General features: G+C 44.3%; 1 protein-coding gene across 1 annotated transcript in view; it reads left to right on the plus strand.

Annotated features, from left to right (window-relative positions):
* Nucleotides 1-4065, plus strand: part of SLC1A7 (solute carrier family 1 member 7) — a 96800-nt gene extending 92735 nt beyond the window's left edge. Inside the window, exons 10-11 of the mRNA XM_050962442.1 lie at nucleotides 477-576; nucleotides 3650-4065. Of these exons, the coding sequence (XP_050818399.1) occupies nucleotides 477-576; nucleotides 3650-3886 (337 nt within the window). The 3' untranslated portion in view covers nucleotides 3887-4065. The remainder of the gene's footprint in view (nucleotides 1-476; nucleotides 577-3649) is intronic.
* Nucleotides 4066-21272: the final 17207 nt, after the last annotated feature.

Below are 21272 nucleotides of genomic sequence, written 5' to 3' on the forward strand. Positions count from 1 at the left end.
GTAAGGTGTTTTCAGACAGGGGTGTGATATGAGTTGACTGTTTCCCATTAGTTTGATATTGCTAGGAAAGCATTGTTATTTGGGTATGTTGTTCTGGAAGACATTAAGTGGCAAATTGCAGACTCTACTACACACACTGATCTCCTTATCCAGCAATCTGGTTGCTGTGATTCTTCATTTATCAGGGACATGCAAGATATTGATTGCCCTCAACTCACTTGAGTTGAGGAACTTGGCATTTTGCAGGATCAGTCCCCAAATCAGACAATATTCTGAGTTTTTCATATCTAAATACTCAAATACAATACTATTAGTAGAGGCAAATAGCTCACAGATTGTGGAGAAAACAGCAATGCTTATACTTGAGTTGTTTTTTTTCAAATATTTAAAGTGTTTAATCAGTATGTACCTGTTGCAGGTATGACTATTTCCAAGATGGAGCACCTGTCACCTAACACCACTGTTTTGTTTGTCAGAGACAGATTTAGAACAATGATCAATGTCTTGGGAGATGCCCTAGCTGCTGGAATCATGGCCCATGTCTGCAGAAAGGAGTTCACCAAGGATGGTGATGAGGTAAGAACAAGACAAAATGAGTCAATCTGGAGCAATGAACTCCTTGTCAGTATACAAATATTTTCAACATCAACTTCTCACATTCATTTATTCTGGATTAAATTTATATTAATGGAAAGAACAAAATTAGGCTATGGATCAAAATTGAAAAGTAGGTAATATCTGTAGCATGTGTGTAAAGGATTTACCTTTTTTTAGGAAAGTACAGAAGATACATTATGGAGTTTAAACAATTGATTGTTGCCCTTTAATGAGAGATGATATTTTAAACTCTGGAGGTGGGGAAAGGAAGTATCTCCAAATATAGTAGAGCAGCTGGACTTCATCACTGTGCACCATCACCTAACTAAGCAGGTAGTGTCGGAGTCATGGCTTTTAAAGTCATTCCCAAGAGTGCATTCCCACATGCATCTGAAGAAGTGGGTATTCACCCACGAGGGCTCATGCTCCAAAACGTCTGTTAGTCTATAAGGTGCCACAGGATTCTTTGCTGCTATTCCCATGAGTATGACCCTACAGTGCAAGGTATTTGTTTGAATACTGCACCATTAGAGAACCCAGAACACTATTTTGTGGACTCTATAGCATATTGCACAAAATGCCATGTGCCACATGTAGGACCCTCAGGAATACGTATAGAAGAATTAAATGGGGTCGGGGTGTAAATAGGGCTCTACAAAAGTCAGAAGTTTTTTTCCATGAAATTTCTCTTTCCATTTTGGGTGAGTTCACAACTCCCAACATTTTGCTTTCTTATGAAGTTTTGGGACAATTTTTGTTAAAGCAATCAGATCATGCAAAAAGCCACTTCTGGCACAAAAAAATCAGATTGTGAAATTATGACCAGAAGCAAGATGGCAACCATCTTTGTGTGTGTGCAGAAAAGGGCAAATGAAGAGTATGTTCATGATCACAGTGAATATTGTAGAACAGCTCACAACACCTGCTGCTAAAACAATCTTCCTCCCTCCACCACTGCGAACATGTTACTCCCCTCTAAAATCCCTCCACTGGCATCTTCACCCTTCCTACATCACATACAAGCCCCTGCTTACATCTCTGCTTTTCTTTCCTCTTACTACTTCTCACATTCCCTGTGTTCTACTCCCTTTGTTTCCTTCTCGCACTCTTCTCTTGGTGTTTTCTTCCTTGCCTCTCCTTACACCTGGAACTTCCACTCCGGGTGGGAAAGGTGACCCCTTTTCATCCAAATCCCTTTCTAAAAAAGATTTCTTCCACCAGCCCTATTGCTACCAGTCCACCTAAGTGTTAGTTCCCAATCACTTTTGTTAATTGGAGAGCCCCTAATAAACTTCCTCTGCTCAGCCAGGACAGCTTGTAACTGAGTGGTTCTCTCTAGTTCTTCATGGGGCAGGACTGTTTTTCTAGGTCTTGCATAGCGCCCAGCTCATTCAGAGCTTAACTAAATAATAGTAATAAGAACAGTAAATGATTATTGATCATTTCTCCCATTATACTGCCCAATCTTTCTGAAGAATCCCATTGTCACTGCTTGATACAATGTGCTCAGAACATTCAAACTTTCATGTTTTGTTAGCTAGGATCTTATATTGAGAGGTGCTAAGTACCCTCAACTCCCACTGATCAGAGGATGGAACCCTTAAAACCTTGGCTAAACTAGGAGCCTTTTTTAAGCATACAGACTAACAGAAAAATATTTAATCCATTATAAGGCCAGAAACGAACATTATGATCCTCTAGTCTCGCCTTCTGAATAATACAGGACTCCCAGCATTTTATTATTGTATTTAGTACTATTATTTTCCTTTGGAGGAAGATTCTTAAAACTCTGTCCTGGAGCATAGTATTTCATTTAAATATCCCCCTGAAGGATTGTAAACTTGTTCGCAAGGAGATTTATTTTCTACTTGGCACTCAATAACCATCTTAAAACATACCATTAGTCGTCTTTATGTTTTGGCTGCACATTTAGTGTAGTTAGTCATATATACCCAAAGGGCAGATAGTCTCAGCTGCAAGTCCACCTCTTCCCTCTGCCAATATTTGCATATTTTTTTCCCCATCAGACCATCTTGGTTTCTATTTGAAGGGTATTTCAACACATTACTTGTGAAATCAATCAATAAAATCCTCTTTTGCTTTGAAACAGCCCAGACGGCAAAAACGTACGTTAACTCAGAGGTCTAGTAGGTTGGTAACAGGGAGGCAAGGAGGTACCAAAGCATAGATAGACCAATGGTCTATTCAATCTGGTGTCCTGGCTCAGCAGTAGCCTCTACATTATACTTCAGAGAAAGACAAAACCCCTCATAGCATCAGTAGTCGATAAGGAGGAGCCCCCTGATAATGCAGTATTGTACATGACTCCATCTGGCCCCGACACATTAGGGTTTGTAGCCCTTGTAACTTGGTAGTCTAACTAACTGTGGGTGTTTTTCCTACTCATCTCTTTTGAGGATCTTACTAAATTATTTGCTTTGATCAAATCCTATGACAATGAATATTGATTGCAGGTTGATTATATGTTTCATAAGTAGTTTTTCTTTTTTTCTTCCTTGCATTTGTTTACATTTAAGTTTCTTAGCTATCTCTTGTTCATGCAGGAAGGAATAGTGAGCCAGGTTTTTAAAGATCTTTAGACACCTAAAGATGCTGGTGGAACTTCTGAAAATCCCACTAGGCACCTATCTACATCTTTAGGTGCCTAAATACCTTTAAAAATTGGGCCCAGGGTGAATATAAATAGACACTCACTTAGCCATTCATCCCTTTTCTAAGCAAAGGGACATATACTGCCTTGAAGAATGGTTGAACTTCCAGTGATAACAGTTCTACTGATGGACCAAGGGCCAGATTTACTAAAGTATTTAGGTGCCTAAAGATGCAGATAGGCAACTAGGGGAGGGTTGGGAAAAGGTGTCTATGCAGGTTAGGCACCTAACTCCCATTGACTTTCACGGGGAATTAGGTGTCCAACCTGCATAGGCATTTTTTGCTAATTGCACTAGGTGCCTATCTGCATCATTAGAATGGGATTCATTGCCTGTGTTTAGCAGTGATAATATGCAGCATCTTGCTGTTTCCCACATAGGTGCCACTGATCTGTGAAACTAAACCCATCAGCATTCATCAAATCATGGCTTACCAGAGAAACGGTTGTGTGAAGAACATGAGTGAGTCTCATGGACCAGAAACAGTGAAAACATTTCAGCACCACATACCTATACAAGTGGAGCAAGAACTAAACCCACCGGAAAACCACACAAAGAAATCCAACAGTAAAGACCACTGCACTATTGAAATCAATGAACTGGAAACAAATGTGTAATAGCTACGTCTGATGGTATCTGATACCCAGTGACCTGGTACCCAATCACTACCTCACAGCTGGAGGGAGGACTCTTATATGGAAAAAAATGTGGAGTTATGGTCAGCATGCTTCTACTGGAGCTAGGAGACTAGCTGTGATCAGAAAAGATACAAGGCTTGAAAAAGATAGGGGGCTTCTTTAGGGGATGATTTTAATACTGGGAAATTAATCAATGGACAACTTTGGTTCTCCTTGGGCAGTTAGTATCTGGCACTCCTTTTTTGCTTATTTTTTTTAATTTAACCCCTTTTTAATTATTTCTGACAAAAGCCTTTTTTCGCATCTCACTAATTATGAACATGGTATTTATGTAGATGTATTGCTGCCAGAAACGAATTTACAAAACATACTGGAAGTGTACTAATTTTGTCTTCTCTTCTACTCCTTAAACAAAGAGTTTACTCTTAGTTTTAGAATAGCACTAAGAAAACTGCACTGATCTCAAGAGGCAAATCTTTTATAACTAATAATGCCACAAACTGAAAGCACAGCAAAATATTTCTCTTTGCAAGAAAACACATTTTAAAACCTATTCTGTTATACACACTTCAAAGATAGGCATCAGACTGCAACATATTGTTCAGAGATGTCTAGATTCTTGCAAAGGACGGTTTGCCTTCTAAGTGCCAGATCCACAAAGAATTTTTAAGAAATTTATCTCTACAGTAGAATCAGTACAATATACCTGTCATGGCAGAACCACGCAAGCCCTAACACATAAGCACTGGTGCTAAAGAGTGTTCACTGTTCTCTCCTTTTATTTATAGACTGTTCCACTGTATATGTATAAGCTCAATTCTCAAAGCTCTTGAGGAATATGCTTCATTCCAAGGGCAGACTAAACACAGACTGGAATCCAATGCAGATCAGTAATATTTGGGTTTTGTAGGAAGTTTGCTGTGGAAACTAGCTTTTTATTTTTTATTATACCGTGGGTTGGACTAAACTGAATGTTGTCCCTTTTTTTTAGCCATCTACTAAATCTTTGGTTACAATAAATTCTGCTGGGTGTGTTACCAATGTTTGCAATGAAGAACATTTTTAAATAAACCTGACATTGTGAAAATAGGCTCTCTGTGCACTTCTAGAATGAATGTATTCTTACTTCGCTGTTCAAAGATGGGATGGGGGCGCGGCATGATGTGCTCAGAACATTCAAACTTTAATGTTTTGTTAGGTAGGTCTTGAGAGGAAAAGGATTTGTGGAAGGATACAGAACCAGGTAGGTACAAAGATCACAAACTATTTCCCACCAAATACCTGTGTATTTTGTTATTGTTATGCCTGCCACATCAGTTCCTGAAAATCTTTAGCTGGTGCTATAAAATATTGCTGAATGTGAAGGTGTCTTCTGTGGGAAAAATTCTAAATTTAAACAGTCTATTCAGAGAGGGCAATTTTTTCAGCATTTGCCAAAGTCAGGGGCATGCACAAGGGGCAGGTCAAGCAAGGGCATGTCCCTCCCCCCAATAATCGGCAGGGGCACAGAACTCCACTTCACAAATAATTAAAGAGTAGTTTCAAATATGCAAAGCAAACAATTCCAGCCAGCAAAGTCACATGCTACTTTTTGGCATTGTCTACACAGTGCGTTAGTGCACAAGACACGCTGGCATGCACTAGAATTTGTACTCCAGCTTGTGTGTACTAATTGACCCATGTGGATGCTGCCATTTCAAACTTCAAATTAAGTGCACGAGCAAACTTTTAGTGCACACCAGCAGGGTCCATGCAGGCTGGTTAGTGCATGATATGTTGATGCACAGCAGACTTTATACCCCAGCTAGTGTCCACTGACACACCATGTAGACAAGTCCTTAGTCAAAAGGACTGCAAATCCCCACTGCCTGCCCTGAGCCTTCTTTCCTAATCTATCTTCTAGGTATTATAGGACACCATGCATCATAATATCTAGGTGTAGTTTCTTACCCTTTGACGTCAGGATAGCTCAGGGGTAGGCAACCTATGGCATGTGTGCCGAAGGTGGCATGCGAGCTGATTTTCAGTGGCACTCACACTGCCCTGGTCCTGGCCACCGGTCCAGGGGGCTCTGCATTTTAATTTAATTTTAAATGAAGCTTCTTAAACATTTTAAAAATCTTATTTACTTTACATACAACAATAGTTTAGTTATATATTATAGACTTATAGAAAGAGACCTTCTAAAAACGTTAAAATGTATTAATGGCACGCGAAACCTTAGAGTGCATAAATGAAGACTTGGCACACCACTTCTGAAAGGCTGCCGACCCCTGGGATAGCTCTTGAACTATACATATGGTATATCACTACACACTAGTATATGGATCCCATCATTAAGGCAGTGAGGTGTCTGATGCAAGTTTCCAAAAAAGATGTCCTAACTAGGATCCTACAGTTGCGAACTCAGCTCCCCACTTCTAAAAATATTGTTTTAAACCCTCCTTTGTTAAAATTACCAACACAAAAGTGGAAACAAGACTCAAGACTAGATGTCCTCTTGGTGGTCATAGTGCTTTGAAAGAGGGGCCGTCAATATCAGGCACACAAAGGAGATCGAACATTACTGCACTGCTGCTGGTTGATTTTATATGGCCATCTAACTTTTCTCTGTGCAGGAGATCCATCTTTTTGTTTCCTGGAACAGTCACAGCAAATGTTAAGATCTTAACCTGAATGCCTCCATGAGTTCAGTGTGTAGTGAGGCCTCAAGAGACCCGAATCAATCCTAGCATTAGAAAATTGTATAATTTCCACAAAATACACCTCTCAGAAGGAAAAGCTTCCTCACTCAGAGGAAAAAGCCAGTGGTCCTCAGTGAGTCTTGCTTACCTAATGAATATCTTTAACCCTAGATAATGGTTTATCTTCTCTCACTATCTTTCGATAGGTGGGGCATGGAAAAGTCTTAGGTATGAAATGGCAACATGGAACATTTTTATAGGGTCACTGGACAGGAAGGAAATGTACTTTAAAATGAATGCTCTGTTAGTCATATTGTGCATCTATACCCCACTGATAAATAGCTTAGACTTTGCTTTGAGAGTATTAAATGTTTAGTTCATATTATGTCAATGTTGCCATTAAAAACCTCAGCCATCACTGCGGCGCATGCCTTCTGTATGCCGGTGCGCTGTGACTACTGCCTATTACCCTGATCATAACTCACTGTTACCTTGTCTGTTTGCTGTATTCGCTCGTAGTCTCTAATTTTATACTTTGATTGTACGTAAATTATTTGGGACCAGGATTATCTTTTCTTTATGATTGTCCAGGGCATCACTCAAATGGGACCTCTAGAAGTATGTCTGCACTACATAGTAAACCCAGATCTGCCTGACCCATGCCTGCAGACTCATTCTTTCCAAGCTCATGCTTGAGCATCCATACTCATAGCTGTGCTGACACCTCCATACTGCATTACGCAGACACGAGTTAGACACTGTGGCTTCTGGAGGCATCTCCCAGGGTTCTTAGTGCCCATTCTAGCTGCGGCTGCACTCAGGCTTGGTTCATGGTGTACAATGGGAGAACCTGTCTGGTCATCCCGTGGCACAGCCTGGAAATGCTGTTAGCCCATCGGCACATCTAGCTTAGCTATTTCCCTGCAACCAGAACTAGCAGCATGGATCCAGTGCCAGTGGAAGAACGTCTCCTGCTTGTGCTTTCAGTCCTATTTTAGGAATCAGGCAGCGCATCTGAGAGATGCTGGTGGACTTTTTGGCAGCATCAAAGGTCCTCTTGGAGGAGAGTACAGACATGGCATCTGCAAGCCAGCTGATGCTGCGCATGCCTATTGCCATACCTGCAGATTCCCGATGTAGAGCCTGGTGCTGTTGGAGCAGGACCACATGCACAGATGGGTGGGATCACATTCTCATTCAGGTCTGAGATGATCAGCAGTGACTCCAGTACTTTTACCTAAAGAAGCAGAAGCAGACAATCCTGGAGCCGTCCAAACAGTTTGCCCTGACCCTCCAGCAATGGCATGAGGGGAGGCCATGTTGGTCCAGAAGCAGGTCATTGTAGCCATCTGGAAACCCCAGATTGCTACAGTTCTCTGACTAATAAGTTTGGTGTTGGCAAGTCAACTGTGAGGGATTGTGGTGGTGGAGGCTTGTGAGGTGATCGGGACTGATTTACTCTAAGGTAGTGGGAATAAACAACACTCCTAAAATAATTGCCAGCTTTGAGAGAATGGGCTTCCCAAACTGCACTGGGTCTATCAATGAGACTCATGTGCCCATAGTTTGCCCTCCACAAGGAGCATGAGTACATAAACTGGAAAGAGTACTACTTCATCAGTGTGCAGGTCCTGATTGACCATTGGGGCAGATTCATGGTCACCAACATGGGATGTGCTAGCAAGGTGCATGATGCCAGGGTTTTCTGGAGCTTGGGACTTTACCTTCATGGACAGGCTGGGACATTATTCCTTCCAAATGACATTGTTATAAATGGAGTCTCTGCCCACACTGTTATTCTAGGGGACCCCATGTATCCCCTCCTTCCATGGCTTATGAAATCGCACCCTGATCTCAGCCGCCCTGGCAAAAGAAGATTTGACTACATGCTCAGTAGCTGTTGGCTGGTGGTGGAATGTGCATTTGGCAGAGTGATACCTAGCTAGCCGTGCCTTCAGGACCATTTGGATGCCAATGTTGTCAGTGCTATCCATATTACCGTGGCCGGCTGTGCACTGCACAACATCTACAAGGCCAAAGGTGATTCATTTTGCCAGGTGTGGACTCACACTGCTGAATTGCTGGGATGGTACACACAACCAGAAAGAGCATCTATCATTACTGGGGCAGGATCCACTCACACAAGGGAAATCAGGGATGGTCTGTGCTCCCACATATTGGGTTTGCAGGGTGACATGGAGGAGGGGGAGTGATATAATGTAGTTATCCCATGCTTCAGCTTCAGGGCCTGGGTCAGCCTAGGAAGTTGATAAAAACTGTTCATGTACTTCCACATACAGTAAAGGACTTTTGCATAAGAAAGGTTTTTTATTTATTTTGCTAGGAGTTTTACGAAAACTGTTAACGTACTGCAGCTCACATCTTATGGATTGCAATGATGAGGTTTCTTTCTCCACCGAGGAAACTGTTATGCAGCATTCTGGGCTCTGGGCTTGGCACATTTCCCAGGATCCAACTGAATTCCTTGCAGAAGAGGAACATAGAAAGGGAGTTCCCTGAGGTGCAGTTAGCATCCTGGGTTTAGTAATAGGCAGTTTTAAGGCACTTGACCACTCTTGCCCTTGATTGTTGGCAGTCCGGTAGATCCTCCAGCATCTCTGAGATACTTTTGTGCACTCTTTCCAAAGTCATGGGTCTCAAGCTCCTCACACCACAGTTGTAACAGAATCTGACTGTGTTCCTCTGACTCACTAGCAGTGTGCTTGATGTTGGGCTGCTTCTTATTGTTGGACATAGTTAACACACAATATGGTTAATTGTGTTTACAGCTGAGCAGCTCCAGCTGGGGGTGTGGGCTCTGGGGTAGAGCCAGGGATGAGGGGTTTGGGGTGCAGGACATGGCTCGGGGCTGGGGCAGGAGGTTGAGGTATGGGCTCTGGGCTGGGGGGGTGTGGGCTCTGGGCTGGGGCTGGGGATGAGGGGTTTGGGGTGCAGGAGGGGACTCCGGGCTGGGGCACGGGAAAGGATTAGGGGTCCCAGTGGCACTTACCGCAGGTCTTAGGAAGCGGGCATCAGGTCCCTGCAGCCCCTAGGCACATGGGTGGCCAGGGAGGCTCCACACGCTGCTCTCGCACTCGCAGGTGCTGCCTCTGCAGCTCCCCTTGGTCGCGGTTCCCAGCCAAGGGGAGCTGCGGAGCCAACGCTGGAGGCAGGGGCAGTGCACGGAGCCTCCCTGGCCGCCCATGCGCCATGGAGCTGCATGGACCTGGAGGCCGCTTCCGGGACCTGCGCAGATCTAGGACAGGCAAGAATCTGCCTTAGCCCTGGTCCCCTGCTGCACCGCTGACCAGACTTTTAACGGCCTGGTCAGTGGTGTCGACCAGAGCAGCCAGGGTCCTTTTTCAACCGGGCATTCTGGTCAAAAACCAGATGCCTGGCAACCCTAATTAAAATTCTAATGGAGATGAGGCATGGATAGTTTTTAACCTTGCTGTAGCGAGTCAAGGTCAACCCTAGGTGGTGGGTATAGGGTTGGCCTCCACTAGCTACATTAAGGTAAAAACTACAGGACCTTGTCTCCACTAGGATTTTACATTGAGTTAGTGATGGAGTGACTTGACTTAGGCACCTAAATCCAGGTGATGGTTCACAGCTAACCATCCCAAGCAGCGACTCTACCCAAGCCTGTCTGTGAGGTGCCTAAAACCCAGATCAATGTTAGCCACCTATGGCCCAGATCCTCAAATGTACTTAAGTTCCTCTCCTTTCCTCTCCATTTTTCTCCTGGCTAGTTTTAGGTGGCTCCTTGCTCAGTTCGCTGGCTTCTGAGAATCCCTTATTAGGCACCTAACTCTCCCCCTACAATGCATGGGGCACCTGGGCTCCTGACTCAGGTCTGTGAATTCCACTGGGCAGCACGGCACCTAGGATTTAGGCAGTGCAACCCTGAGCATTGCAATGCCTGTGTCCCCTTTGTGAATCTAACCCAGGGGTAGGCAACCTATGGCACGTGTGCTGAAGGCGGCACGTGAGCTGATTTTCAGTGGCACTAACACTGCAGTGTCCTGGCCACCGGTCCAGGGGGCTCTGCATTTTAATTTAATTTTAAATGAAGCTTCTTAAACATTTTAAAAACCTTATTTACTTTATATACAACAATAGTTTTATTATATATTATAGATTTATAGAAAGAGACCTTCTAAAAACGTTAAAATGTATTACTGGCACGCAAACCCTTAAATTAAAGTGAATAAATGAAGACTTGGCACAGCACTTCTGAAAGGTTGCCGACCCCTGATCTAACCCTTAGTCTCTCTGCGTCTCAATTTCCCCATCTTGGCCGCCCATCAGTCACTTTCTACTGTCACCTGCCCCTCTGCTATGATCTCTGTAGGTCAGTCTCTTAGTGATTTTTAGCTCTCAGCAGTCTGGGCAGACACACTGCCCCCCCCCCCCCCACACACACCTGATTTCAGCTCGGATTGAGCACTTAAAATAACAAAAGGCTCCTAATGAATCCTATTTATCTCTATCTTGAAACAGAGAAACAGGTTAAACCAGACCAGGGACCCCAAGGGAGAGTCCACATGCCTGGCTAGACACCTGTCCCTACACAACCAGGGGGTTGGCCACTGGAGACTCCTGTGACTGTGAGGCTTGTTTCCAATCCTCTGTTCGTTCACGTATCCTGGCAGAGTTCCTCTGGGCGGCATCCACTGGCTCCCTTGATGCCTTCAAGGAGCAGTGGGTGCTGTCCGGGGTTCTCTGCTTGGTGTCCCCATCAGGCTCCCTTCTTATAACCCTCTGACCGCACTCCTGTCCCTGTTCTTTTATTAGTTGTCCCCCAGAATCAGTTGGGTTTTTGAGATCCTGTAGATCCTCCCCTTAGGCGTGGGGGGAGGGGGGAGGATCCGTTAGCAGTGAGCAGGCTTCCGCCCGCCCAGTTCCCAGAAACCAAATAGGTAGACCCCTGTCCCCACCCCTCTTACTCTCGCAGGAGTCTGGCTTAGCAAGTTCCTTTAAGCTGAGGGTGACCCCTCAATCGGGACAAGCTCAGCACAGTTCTGCTCCCCTTTAGTCATACAATGAAGATAACATTGATAGCAACATTTCACTACCCCTGCATTCAGTGCTAAAGTGATTTGTAACCCAACACCAGCCAAAACTGTTCACTTGCAGCTACACAGCTCCTGTCTGCTAGATACCTATGCAGAGTAGGTGTGTTCATGTAAATACAATTTGCTCTTAAAGTCTCTCCCGCCCCAAATAACAGTCAGGAATGAAGAACAGGAGTACTTGTGGCACCTTAGAGGCTAACAAATTTATGTGAGCATAAGCTTATGCTCAAATAAATTTGTTAGTCTCTAAGGTGCCACAAGTACTCCTGTTCTTTTTGCAGATACAGACTAACACAGCTGCTACTCTGAAACCAGGCAGGGGACAGTTCATTCAGACCCTGCTTACAGGGACATTACATCTTTAGCATTTTTTCCCAGAGAAGGGTATTTTAATAGGATGGAAAAAGCAAGGGAAGCAGATTTTAAAATGTTTTATGTTCCATGGATATCTTACATTGCATCTACCACAAACACTGTAAGAGCTAGAAGAAAAAGAAAAAGAAAGAATACTAATGTTGAAATGTTTCATTATGATTTCACTGGTTCTAGTGGTTTCATTGGTTGTTATTATTATTATTATTAGGCTATTAAAAAATGTGGAAATTACATAGAACCAAGTCAAACTAGACATTTTGAGCCCTAATCTGCCAATCTTCTGTTTCATTTAAATATGTTAAGTGTTTTTAATCTTTGGTGGCTTTATTTCTCGAAAACATAGTTAAACTCAAAATGCAGAGATATGCCTAGTTTGCAGCTGATCAATAATTTACTCAACAGGAATACATTGTTTTAAAATGGACCTTGCCCCCCACTCAGGTTTTTATACAGGAATGACTATATCTACATCAAATTATTCATGACATGTAGATAATAAATAAACTGAATGAAGCACACAAATGCATATTAGTGGAGAAAGGCCCTATTTACAAAACCGACAGCCAAATGCTAACTTTCCCAAAACTTGGGGCAGGGATAACTGTGGTTAGCCACAGTTCAAGTTGTCATTATTTACATATTAGAAGATTCAGAAAGCGATTTCTCGGGGTATGTTTTCACTCAGGTGATCAATACATGAGTGTAAGTGCAAACAGTCCAGGCGCAAACAGCCACACTGCAAAGTCATACCAGAATTACTAGGTCCTCACTGGTGTTGCACTCACCTACATGTGTCACTAACTGCGGGCATATGCCATTGTGCCACAGTAAACTGACCTGCTCTATGATTCTTTTTAGAGAACTGCGGGAGAACTTGTTTGTCCTTCTTGGTACACAGCAGGAATTGTGGGAAGGCATTGGAGGACTATCAGCAAGTGATCAAGTGATTTAACATATGCTGTAAAGTAGGTGGGATAACAGCCTCAGTGAAAGCTTCAAATAACTTTTAGCCCACAAACCCAGATGAGCCTTCTAGTCCAGGTTGAAAGTACCACTAAACTCGGTGAGAGGGTTTTGCGTGTAGATAGGAGTGGGATTAGGGACAACACGCAAGTAAGAGCCTGCGTTAATTCTGTAGTAAAGACCTACCCACAGGTTTTTTTCTAATGTTGCCAATATAACATGCTACCACACCCAGGGTGACTCAAGCACAAGACATACTAATTCCTTCATCTGTGGCTGAGAGACTATTGCAAAATTTAATATCATTTACTGATCCAAAGCCACATCCTTGACATTGCCATAATCTCACACTACGAACAGATTTTGGTATTTCCATCTGTTGTATAAAACAATTTGAAAACCTTAGCATACATTTTAAAAGCATTTAGAATGAGGACATTTTAGACATAGCATTTGGTGTTCGTCTGTTTAATGTTCTTGGACATTCAAATTGCATTTCAAGATTTTTTTTAGTGGAAACACTTTGTATGATTGATTGATTGTACGATACATTCAATATCCACTCCCTCCATATATAACTCCAGCTGGCTGACTTCATAAATGCATGACGATGAATCAGAGTTGCAATATAACACTAATATTTTCCTTAATAAAAATGCAGAATGCAAGACTTCTGTAGGGAATTCACTCACTGTTGCTTACACTAGTAATTGCTTTGTTATATTGCAATAGCTTCCATAAAATGAGTCCCATTCGGGAGAGAAACTGCATGAATAAAGCAGCCTGCATTTCATGAAGTCTCAAACTCAAGTTCTCTAAACTTATTTGAGTGTGCTAGAACTTATAAAGCAGCTATTCCCAGACCAAAACAAAAAAAAAAAACAACAAAAGCATGTTAACACTGAGTCCCCAGGCAAGCACAGACGCAAACAGAATGGGGTTGGGTCCACTGGGAGCTGTGGTCCTCAGAGTCCTGCAGTCTCAGCTCTGCCATGGACCAGGGCAGGGGCACACAGCGGAGAACTGCAGGACACTCAGGTGCATAGCTCCCTACCATACATCTGCTGCTACAGGTGCAGTGGAGTTGAGAGCCAAGTTCCTCACAACCTTTCAGCTTCCAACTGTCACCTCTGTCTTTACTCAAGCACTCTATGGACCATAGAAAGGGCAGCTGATAGTATGACAAACACAGCTCCCAACCGAGCTGTGTCTGCAGGGAGCTTTATTACTAATGCAGCAGCCCCACCTCCTGAGGCAGCTTAGGGAACAAGTCCCCTCTCTCCTGCCTGCAAGGGGGCAGGGAGATGGGACTTGTCATAAACACAGCTCAGGAGCTGGCATGACAGCCCAGCTCCTCAGTTGTCTGGGGGGTGCCTCAGGATTCTCCTGTTGGCCCCAAACCACTTCCCCCCGCACCCTCCTAATGGGCATCTGGGGGTATTTGAATCGGGGCCTGGGGGGAGGAGTCTCCAGGCTCTCCCAGCTGCTGTTCTTCCACAGGAAAGGAGACCCTGCAGTTCCTTCCCCCAGCACTGCTGCCTGATTGTGTGGAAGGGCTCCCACAGAAATGATCCCCAGTTATTCATTTAAGGGCTTGTCATAGAACTCCTTTGTGAAAAGGAAGGTTTTTTTGACAAGCCCCATGATGGGTAAGGGATAGGACTGATCAAAATTTTTCCATCTAAACTTTTTGATGTTCTTTTTTCCTCCCCAGAGAAAATTGGATTTTCAGTTAAAACAAAATTTTCACCAAAGAAGTGTCTGCTTTCTTTGGAAAACTGATTTTTTTTAACCAAAAGAGAATAGCCAAACCCCCAAATATTTCAATTCTGAAATAGCACTGTGGTGCCTCCTGGGCATTGTAATTCAGGGGTCTCATGCTCCCATTTTCTGTGGGGCCAGGCTCCCCAGGTGGACTTTCTCTCTAATGATGCACCAACCTCCCTGCACAAAGAGGTGACCTCCAGTGGTCATTAGAGGCACCTGTGACCCACAGGAGTGGATGCAGGAGCTGTGTTTGTACCTGCCTTTTACTAGCTGCTTCCATCATGCTTGGGGACCCAGAGAAGGGCAGCTGGAGCAGTTTATGGCAGAGACGGAGCCACCTCAGCAGCTCTCACCCCCCACCAACACATCCCCTTAACCAACTCTGAACCTCCCTCACCCCACACAGCCCAGCTCCTCTTCCCCAGTCTCCTGGGCATTCCCCACAGCACTCACTGTGCACAGTCTTCAGGCAGGGCAGTGGCCATTTTCCCTTCCTCTCCCATCAGCTTCTGGGGCTGCCTGACTGGGCTTTTCTCTTCAGCAGACCCCTGCCCCCTCTTCCAAGGGAGATCTTCAAGGTGTCCCCTCAATCCGTGAGGGGGCCCCATCTTCTGGACAGGGCTGTTTTGCCCCACACAGCTCCAGTCTGTGCCTGACAGGCTGGGCCTGGAGAAGCCACATCCCCCAGAGTGAATGGGGTTGTCTCTCAGAGCCCTGTCTCACAGGGAAACTGCAGCTCTACGGGGTGGGGCCATATCTTATATGGCAGGATCCTTCCTCACAGGGCCTCCCTCTCCGTAGGGGGTAGGCAGGCCTGGGCCTCGACATGAGGCTGCTCTGCCTCTGCAGACTCCTCCCTATAGACTGGGGGAAGATGAGGGGCACATCCACTCCCAGAAGCAGCTTATGGTGGGGACGGGAGGGTGGAATCACCACTGCCCACCCCCTTCAGGCCCTGAACTCTCCGAGGGTGAGTTATGGGGTCCAGCAGGAGGACAGGGGAGCCGCGCTGGAGAGCGGTGGTGAGGTTTGAACACGGCGGGGGAGGGGAATGAGCAGTCGAGGAGTTAGTGCGTTGGGAGCTGGGTGTAAGAGCAATGTGGGGGGATCGAGAGTGGGGGCAGCACACTATGGGTTAAAGAGAGTGAGGGGATTGGCAGGAAGAGGATGTGGGGTGCAGAGCGGGAAGGTGGGAGGTGGATCTGAGACAGGAATGGGAGGGGTTGCATTGATGTGGGTGGCAATGGAGCTGAGCCAGGAGTGGGGAAGTGAGGAGGCAAAACTGAAATGGGAGAATGGTGGGATTTAATGGGGGGAGGGCTGAATCAGGGTGACCAGATGTCCCGATTTTATAGGTACAGTTCCAGTTTTTGAGTCTTTTTCTTATATTGGCTCCTATTACCCCCTACCCCTGTCCCAATTTTTTACATTTGCTGTCTGGTCACCCTAGGCTGAACTGAGTCAGGAGTGTGTTAGGGCAATGGACAGTGTCAGATATGAGGTAAGATGGGTAGGAGAGCAGGTTGGTTGGCAGTGAGGGGGTATGTAGTGGCAGCAGTTGCAGGAAGAACAGAGCTGAGATCTGGACTGTGGACAGGGCCAACTCTACCATTTTTACCGCCTCAAGCAAAAAAAAAAAATGCTCGGACTGTGCCGCCCCAAGAATGGATGGAATGCCGCCCCTTAGCATGTGCCACCCCAGGCACGTGTTTCCTCCGCTGGTGCCTGGAGCCGGCCCTGACTGTGGAGCATGGGGGGGGAGGTGCAAGGGACTTGGATATCTGGACAGTACTGATGATTGCTAGGAAGAGGAAGCTCCTGTGGTTTGTAGATTGTAAATTTTTAAGTGCAGGGACTGCTGATGAGGCTAGATCCACAAAGAGATTTAGATGCTTAACTGCCACTTTAGGCACCCCACTCAGTTGCCACCAAACTCTTGAGTACCTAAATTCCCTAGGCACCTAAGTTTCTGTCAGTAAAGTCCCCATGGCACCTAAATTTCTGATAGTAGGCATGTGCAAAGTCACCTCAGTTCTGACACCTAGTGTCTAGCTTATGCCAGCCCCAGCTAGATCTTCAAACTAGCTGATTCCCTGCCTATCTCACCTCCAGGTACAGATCTGGTAGGACCACAGTCAGTGTCTCCTGTTGAAACTGTTCCACTTTCTTTAAACACTTAAATATTTATTAGGCCAGCGACCAAAAGCGTGAGAAGGTTTCTACAGCCCAGGGGTTAAGGACCCACATGGGATGTTAGACTCAAATTCAAGTCCCTGCTCCAGTGAATCAGTATTTTATATAAAGCTTTCTCAGGCGAGATAGAGAGACCCACCCCACTCACCCAGATGCTAGGCATTTACCTGTGAAGAGAGAGAACTGGGTTCAAGTTCCTGCTCTGCATCAGAGTGGGTCTCCCACAGCCTGACTGCTGTGACTACTGGGTATAAGGGCTCTTCCTCGTTTGTTTGAAATGACTGACCTGACTTAGGCACCTAACAACAAGAGAGGTTGGGCAGCAGTGGATCCCAAGAAGGGGACGGTGCCTCACATTAGGCACCTAACTACTTTTGGTGGGCAGGTCTTAGGCCCCACCCCTCTCCTCAGCATTTCCCAGTGCCTAGTTTAGGCACTGCAAAACCTAAGGCCCCTTTGTGGATCTAGCCCTATGAATCTGTAAAATGGGTAGCACAATGGGGCCCCAACTGCAGTTGTGGGCTGTAGGCACTTCTGTATTATAAATAATAGACTAGACAAAAATTATAGAAGATACAGTGTAAGGATGAATCCTGCCCTAACTGGATTAGGGCTGGCTAGCCCAACAGGACATTTCCTTCTCTACCTATTATATGTGAAATATTGTCTTTGGCCCATACCCTGATGGCAGGAATGAGTCTGTTCTCCAACTGTAAATGAGAAGTTGTTAGACACTTGACAGAGCAGCATATAGAAGTTTCTGTGGGAGAATGGAACTCTGCATCCCGTAAGAGAAAAGGAACATACACATACTCGCTTGTTTTAAATCTCACAATAAACCACTAACCTTGTTCCTCTTCAATAGTTGCAGTGTCAGGAAGAATCAGAATCCCTCCAAAGGTTTCAATTTGAAGGAAAGTGATCGAGTCTTGCTGGTGAGAACTTACCAATCGGATAATTAGGTAAGACAGGTTTTTTTGGGCTAACATCCATGACAATGTGCTTCTAAATCCACAAAAAAGTAATGACAGTGCAAGCTTCCCTCACTCGGAACTGGAGGGCTAACTCCAGTTGTCTGAGGGTTAGTTTCAATGCCCATTCAACCCTTTGCCTTACAGGTACTTACACTGGCTTGGTGCCACTGTAAGAACTTCAACAGGTAGTTAGAGAGATTCAGCATAGGGCCAACTGCAACATAGCGCTGTACCAAAGTCCAGTAACTCATTTAACCTAGGCTAAAGCAGGCTCAGACATTAACTTTCACTCACTACTATCATAGTACCAACCAGGGAGCAGAAAGGGGATTGGTAATAGTATAGGAAACCTAACACAAACTAAGTAATTTCCAGTATTACAGTCCCAGCACCTACAAGAGTCCCATGCCATAATTGTACTGAAATAGAAAATTGTGTCTAGGGGGGTTTCAAAATTGGTCAAGGTTATTACAGTGTTCTAAAATGCAAGGAATATTTTAGGGAGGGATTTTAGAAAGCACCTAACTGTCTTAAACACTTTCAAAAATCTCACCTTAAACAATATATTTCTTCTAACAACTGCTTTACTTTTCTTCGTTTAAGAGCCTGTAGCACTTGATTTTTGGGGTATTTATACAGTCTCTCTTTAAAAAGTTTACTGTACTGGTTGGTGAGCTGGTGGTATTACAAACCATTACACATCTACAATACCATGGAACTGACTGGTGTGTGCATGGCCTTGTGCTGTACAATTTTATTTGCATCTTCTCTATATGAACCAGATCCCATCAAAAATATTTGCGCAGTTGCTGCAGTGAAGAATTTTGTCGAAGTCCAGGAAAAAAATTTTTTTTTTCAGACTTGCGCATTGTCTCCATACTATGGAAAATGGGTTTTAAGAAAAAAATTAAATTGAGGCCTTCATTTGTATACACACTCATACAAGCCATGCAAACATATTGTGTGTTGAAATGCATGCTCAGTAAAATGCTGCTAGGACAGATGTTTCAGATTTGTGCAATTCACTAGCAACAACATGCATATCAACTTCAAGGAACATCAGTTCTTTCTTCTCAAAGTCTGAGCAACTCACAGGAGAAGACAAAGTCATACCCTATGGTGGTTGTTGGTTTCTATATTAAATTTCTTTTATTGGTGCAGTATTGTAAGTTAAGCAGATAGGCTGATTTCCAAACTGTCCTCATTTTTGTCACAGGGAAAAAAACAGAGGCCCTGATCTTTGGGTCTCTTGGTACTCAGAGCTTCAAGGGCTGGTTAAGACCCTGGGACAAATCCTCCAGAGGTCTTTGCACCAGTTGGGGCTCTCTATAATGCAGAAGCACTCCAACCATACCCCCTGCCCCAGCCACATCCTTCCAACAGGGACAAATACGCTGGCTCTACACCAACCAGGAAATCCCCAGCTGGCTGGTAATGCTGGCTTTCTAGTCCTTCTGAACTGGCAGGTAGAGCACACTTGGTTGGAATAGAGCCAGAGATCTGTACAAGGGGTCCTGATTCTCCACTCCCTCCTCGTTTGTAGGGTCACTTACATCTGTGCAAACTGAGTTGCAAACCCTACTATTTTGGTTTGATAGAATGTTATGCCTATTTTGCACAGACAGAAATAATATGAAATGAGGAATCAGACCTATAAGTTCTTTTTTGAGCAGCAAAGTAGTTTAGCTTGTGATGGACAAAATACATATTTTGTGTTGTATTTTTATTGAGGAGACAGTGGCTTCTTTAAGCCTAAGGCCAGATTGTGGTCTTAGTTATCCTGGTATAAAGCCAGAGCAGGTTTTTTTTGTTTTTTTTTAATTTCTGTCAAGTTATTCCAGATTTACACTGGTGTAAAAGAAAGCAGACTCTGGCCCTCAGACTGAAGTTAGGCCTTCCTTAGCAAATGCTAACACTTGCCCTAGGGGGCCCAATCCTGGGAATTGTTGAATACCCTCAATTCTTATTGATTTCAGAGGCAGATGAGGGCACTCAGTCCTTCCCCAGGAGCACGCAAATGAAATGGAAAGTTTAATGGGAATCAAAAGGTGCTCAGCAACTCCCTGGAAAAAATCAGGTGACTGTTTGTTGGGGGGGGGAATAAGTTGTTAGATGGACCCCATCTTTACCACCATTGCATTCCAATAGCAATGGGTAAAGAGAAGCTTTCAACTGTTTGAGGATTCTGAAGAGCATTGTCACTTGTACATAAGGTAGCTTAAATATCAGCCAGGGCCGCAAAAAGAGGGGTTGTAGGTTTGAGACAACTTTGTAAAATATATTCAGCTTTTTAACCCATGCTTTCTCTTGTTAATCTGCTTACATCTTTAGGGGGTGTGGTCTACGGTCTCCTGGCAACTCTGATATCTGTATATTACCTCAGAAATACTCTGAATAGTTTGGGGGTGCTGTAAGTTGATCTGTTTTGTGGGGTGACAGTCTGAGTGAGCCGTTATGCTGAGTGAGCCATATACATCGCTATGTGGAAATCTATTCCAGAAATCAGTTGGCAGTTGTTTTTTTTGCCTCAAATACATACTTAAAGCTCATGATTGTATTTCTTGTTCATGTTTAATGTTTGATTTTTGTTTTTTCTTTGTTCTGGAAGTAATTTTTTGCCTTCTTTTTTCCCCTTGTGTGGCTTGTGGCCATGTTGAATTGTCCGCATTGAGAACTGGCAAGGCCTTGGAATAACTCATGTGTTAGAGAAATCAAAAGGGAAAATGTATAACTAGACCTTCGCCAGTAGGGAAAACAGCTGGCGTAGAAACAAGCCAACAAAACACCTGCAAATAAATCCTAGGAGCACATTATGCAAACAACATGTGCTCAACCAGAAACCCTCACTTCATCAACAACTTCCTTGCACTGATTAGATAGCTCAGATGAAGGACATTACAAGCAGATTAGAACCTCACAGCCCTTACGCTTTGATTCTTATTTTTTCATGTCTGTTCCATGATTTCAATAGGAACTGAGAGCACTCAGGATATTACAGGTGAGAGCAGCTTTAAGGGCCCAACGTCCTGCAAGGGTTGGTTCCCCAGTCTGGCACTGTGATGGAAAACCCCTCCCCTAATTGTCCTTAATGACATCTTAGGGTCTGCTTATGAGAGGTTCTGAGTACCCACGACTCTCACTGCCTTTGGTGGTCACAGGATCAGGCCTGTAAGTATGTATGCTATACAATATGCGTCTAGTTGAGAATGTGTGCTGCTGCACAGCTCCTAAATATTATTTGGTCCATTCACCTGGTCACTATTCAGGGATATTTATACAAATGCCTCATGGACAAAAAGCAGCAGGATAGAAACTTTGACAAAGACGATAA

Source organism: Gopherus flavomarginatus, chromosome 7 (assembly GCF_025201925.1).
Source record: "Gopherus flavomarginatus isolate rGopFla2 chromosome 7, rGopFla2.mat.asm, whole genome shotgun sequence".
In the NCBI taxonomy this organism is placed as follows: Eukaryota; Metazoa; Chordata; order Testudines; family Testudinidae; genus Gopherus; species Gopherus flavomarginatus.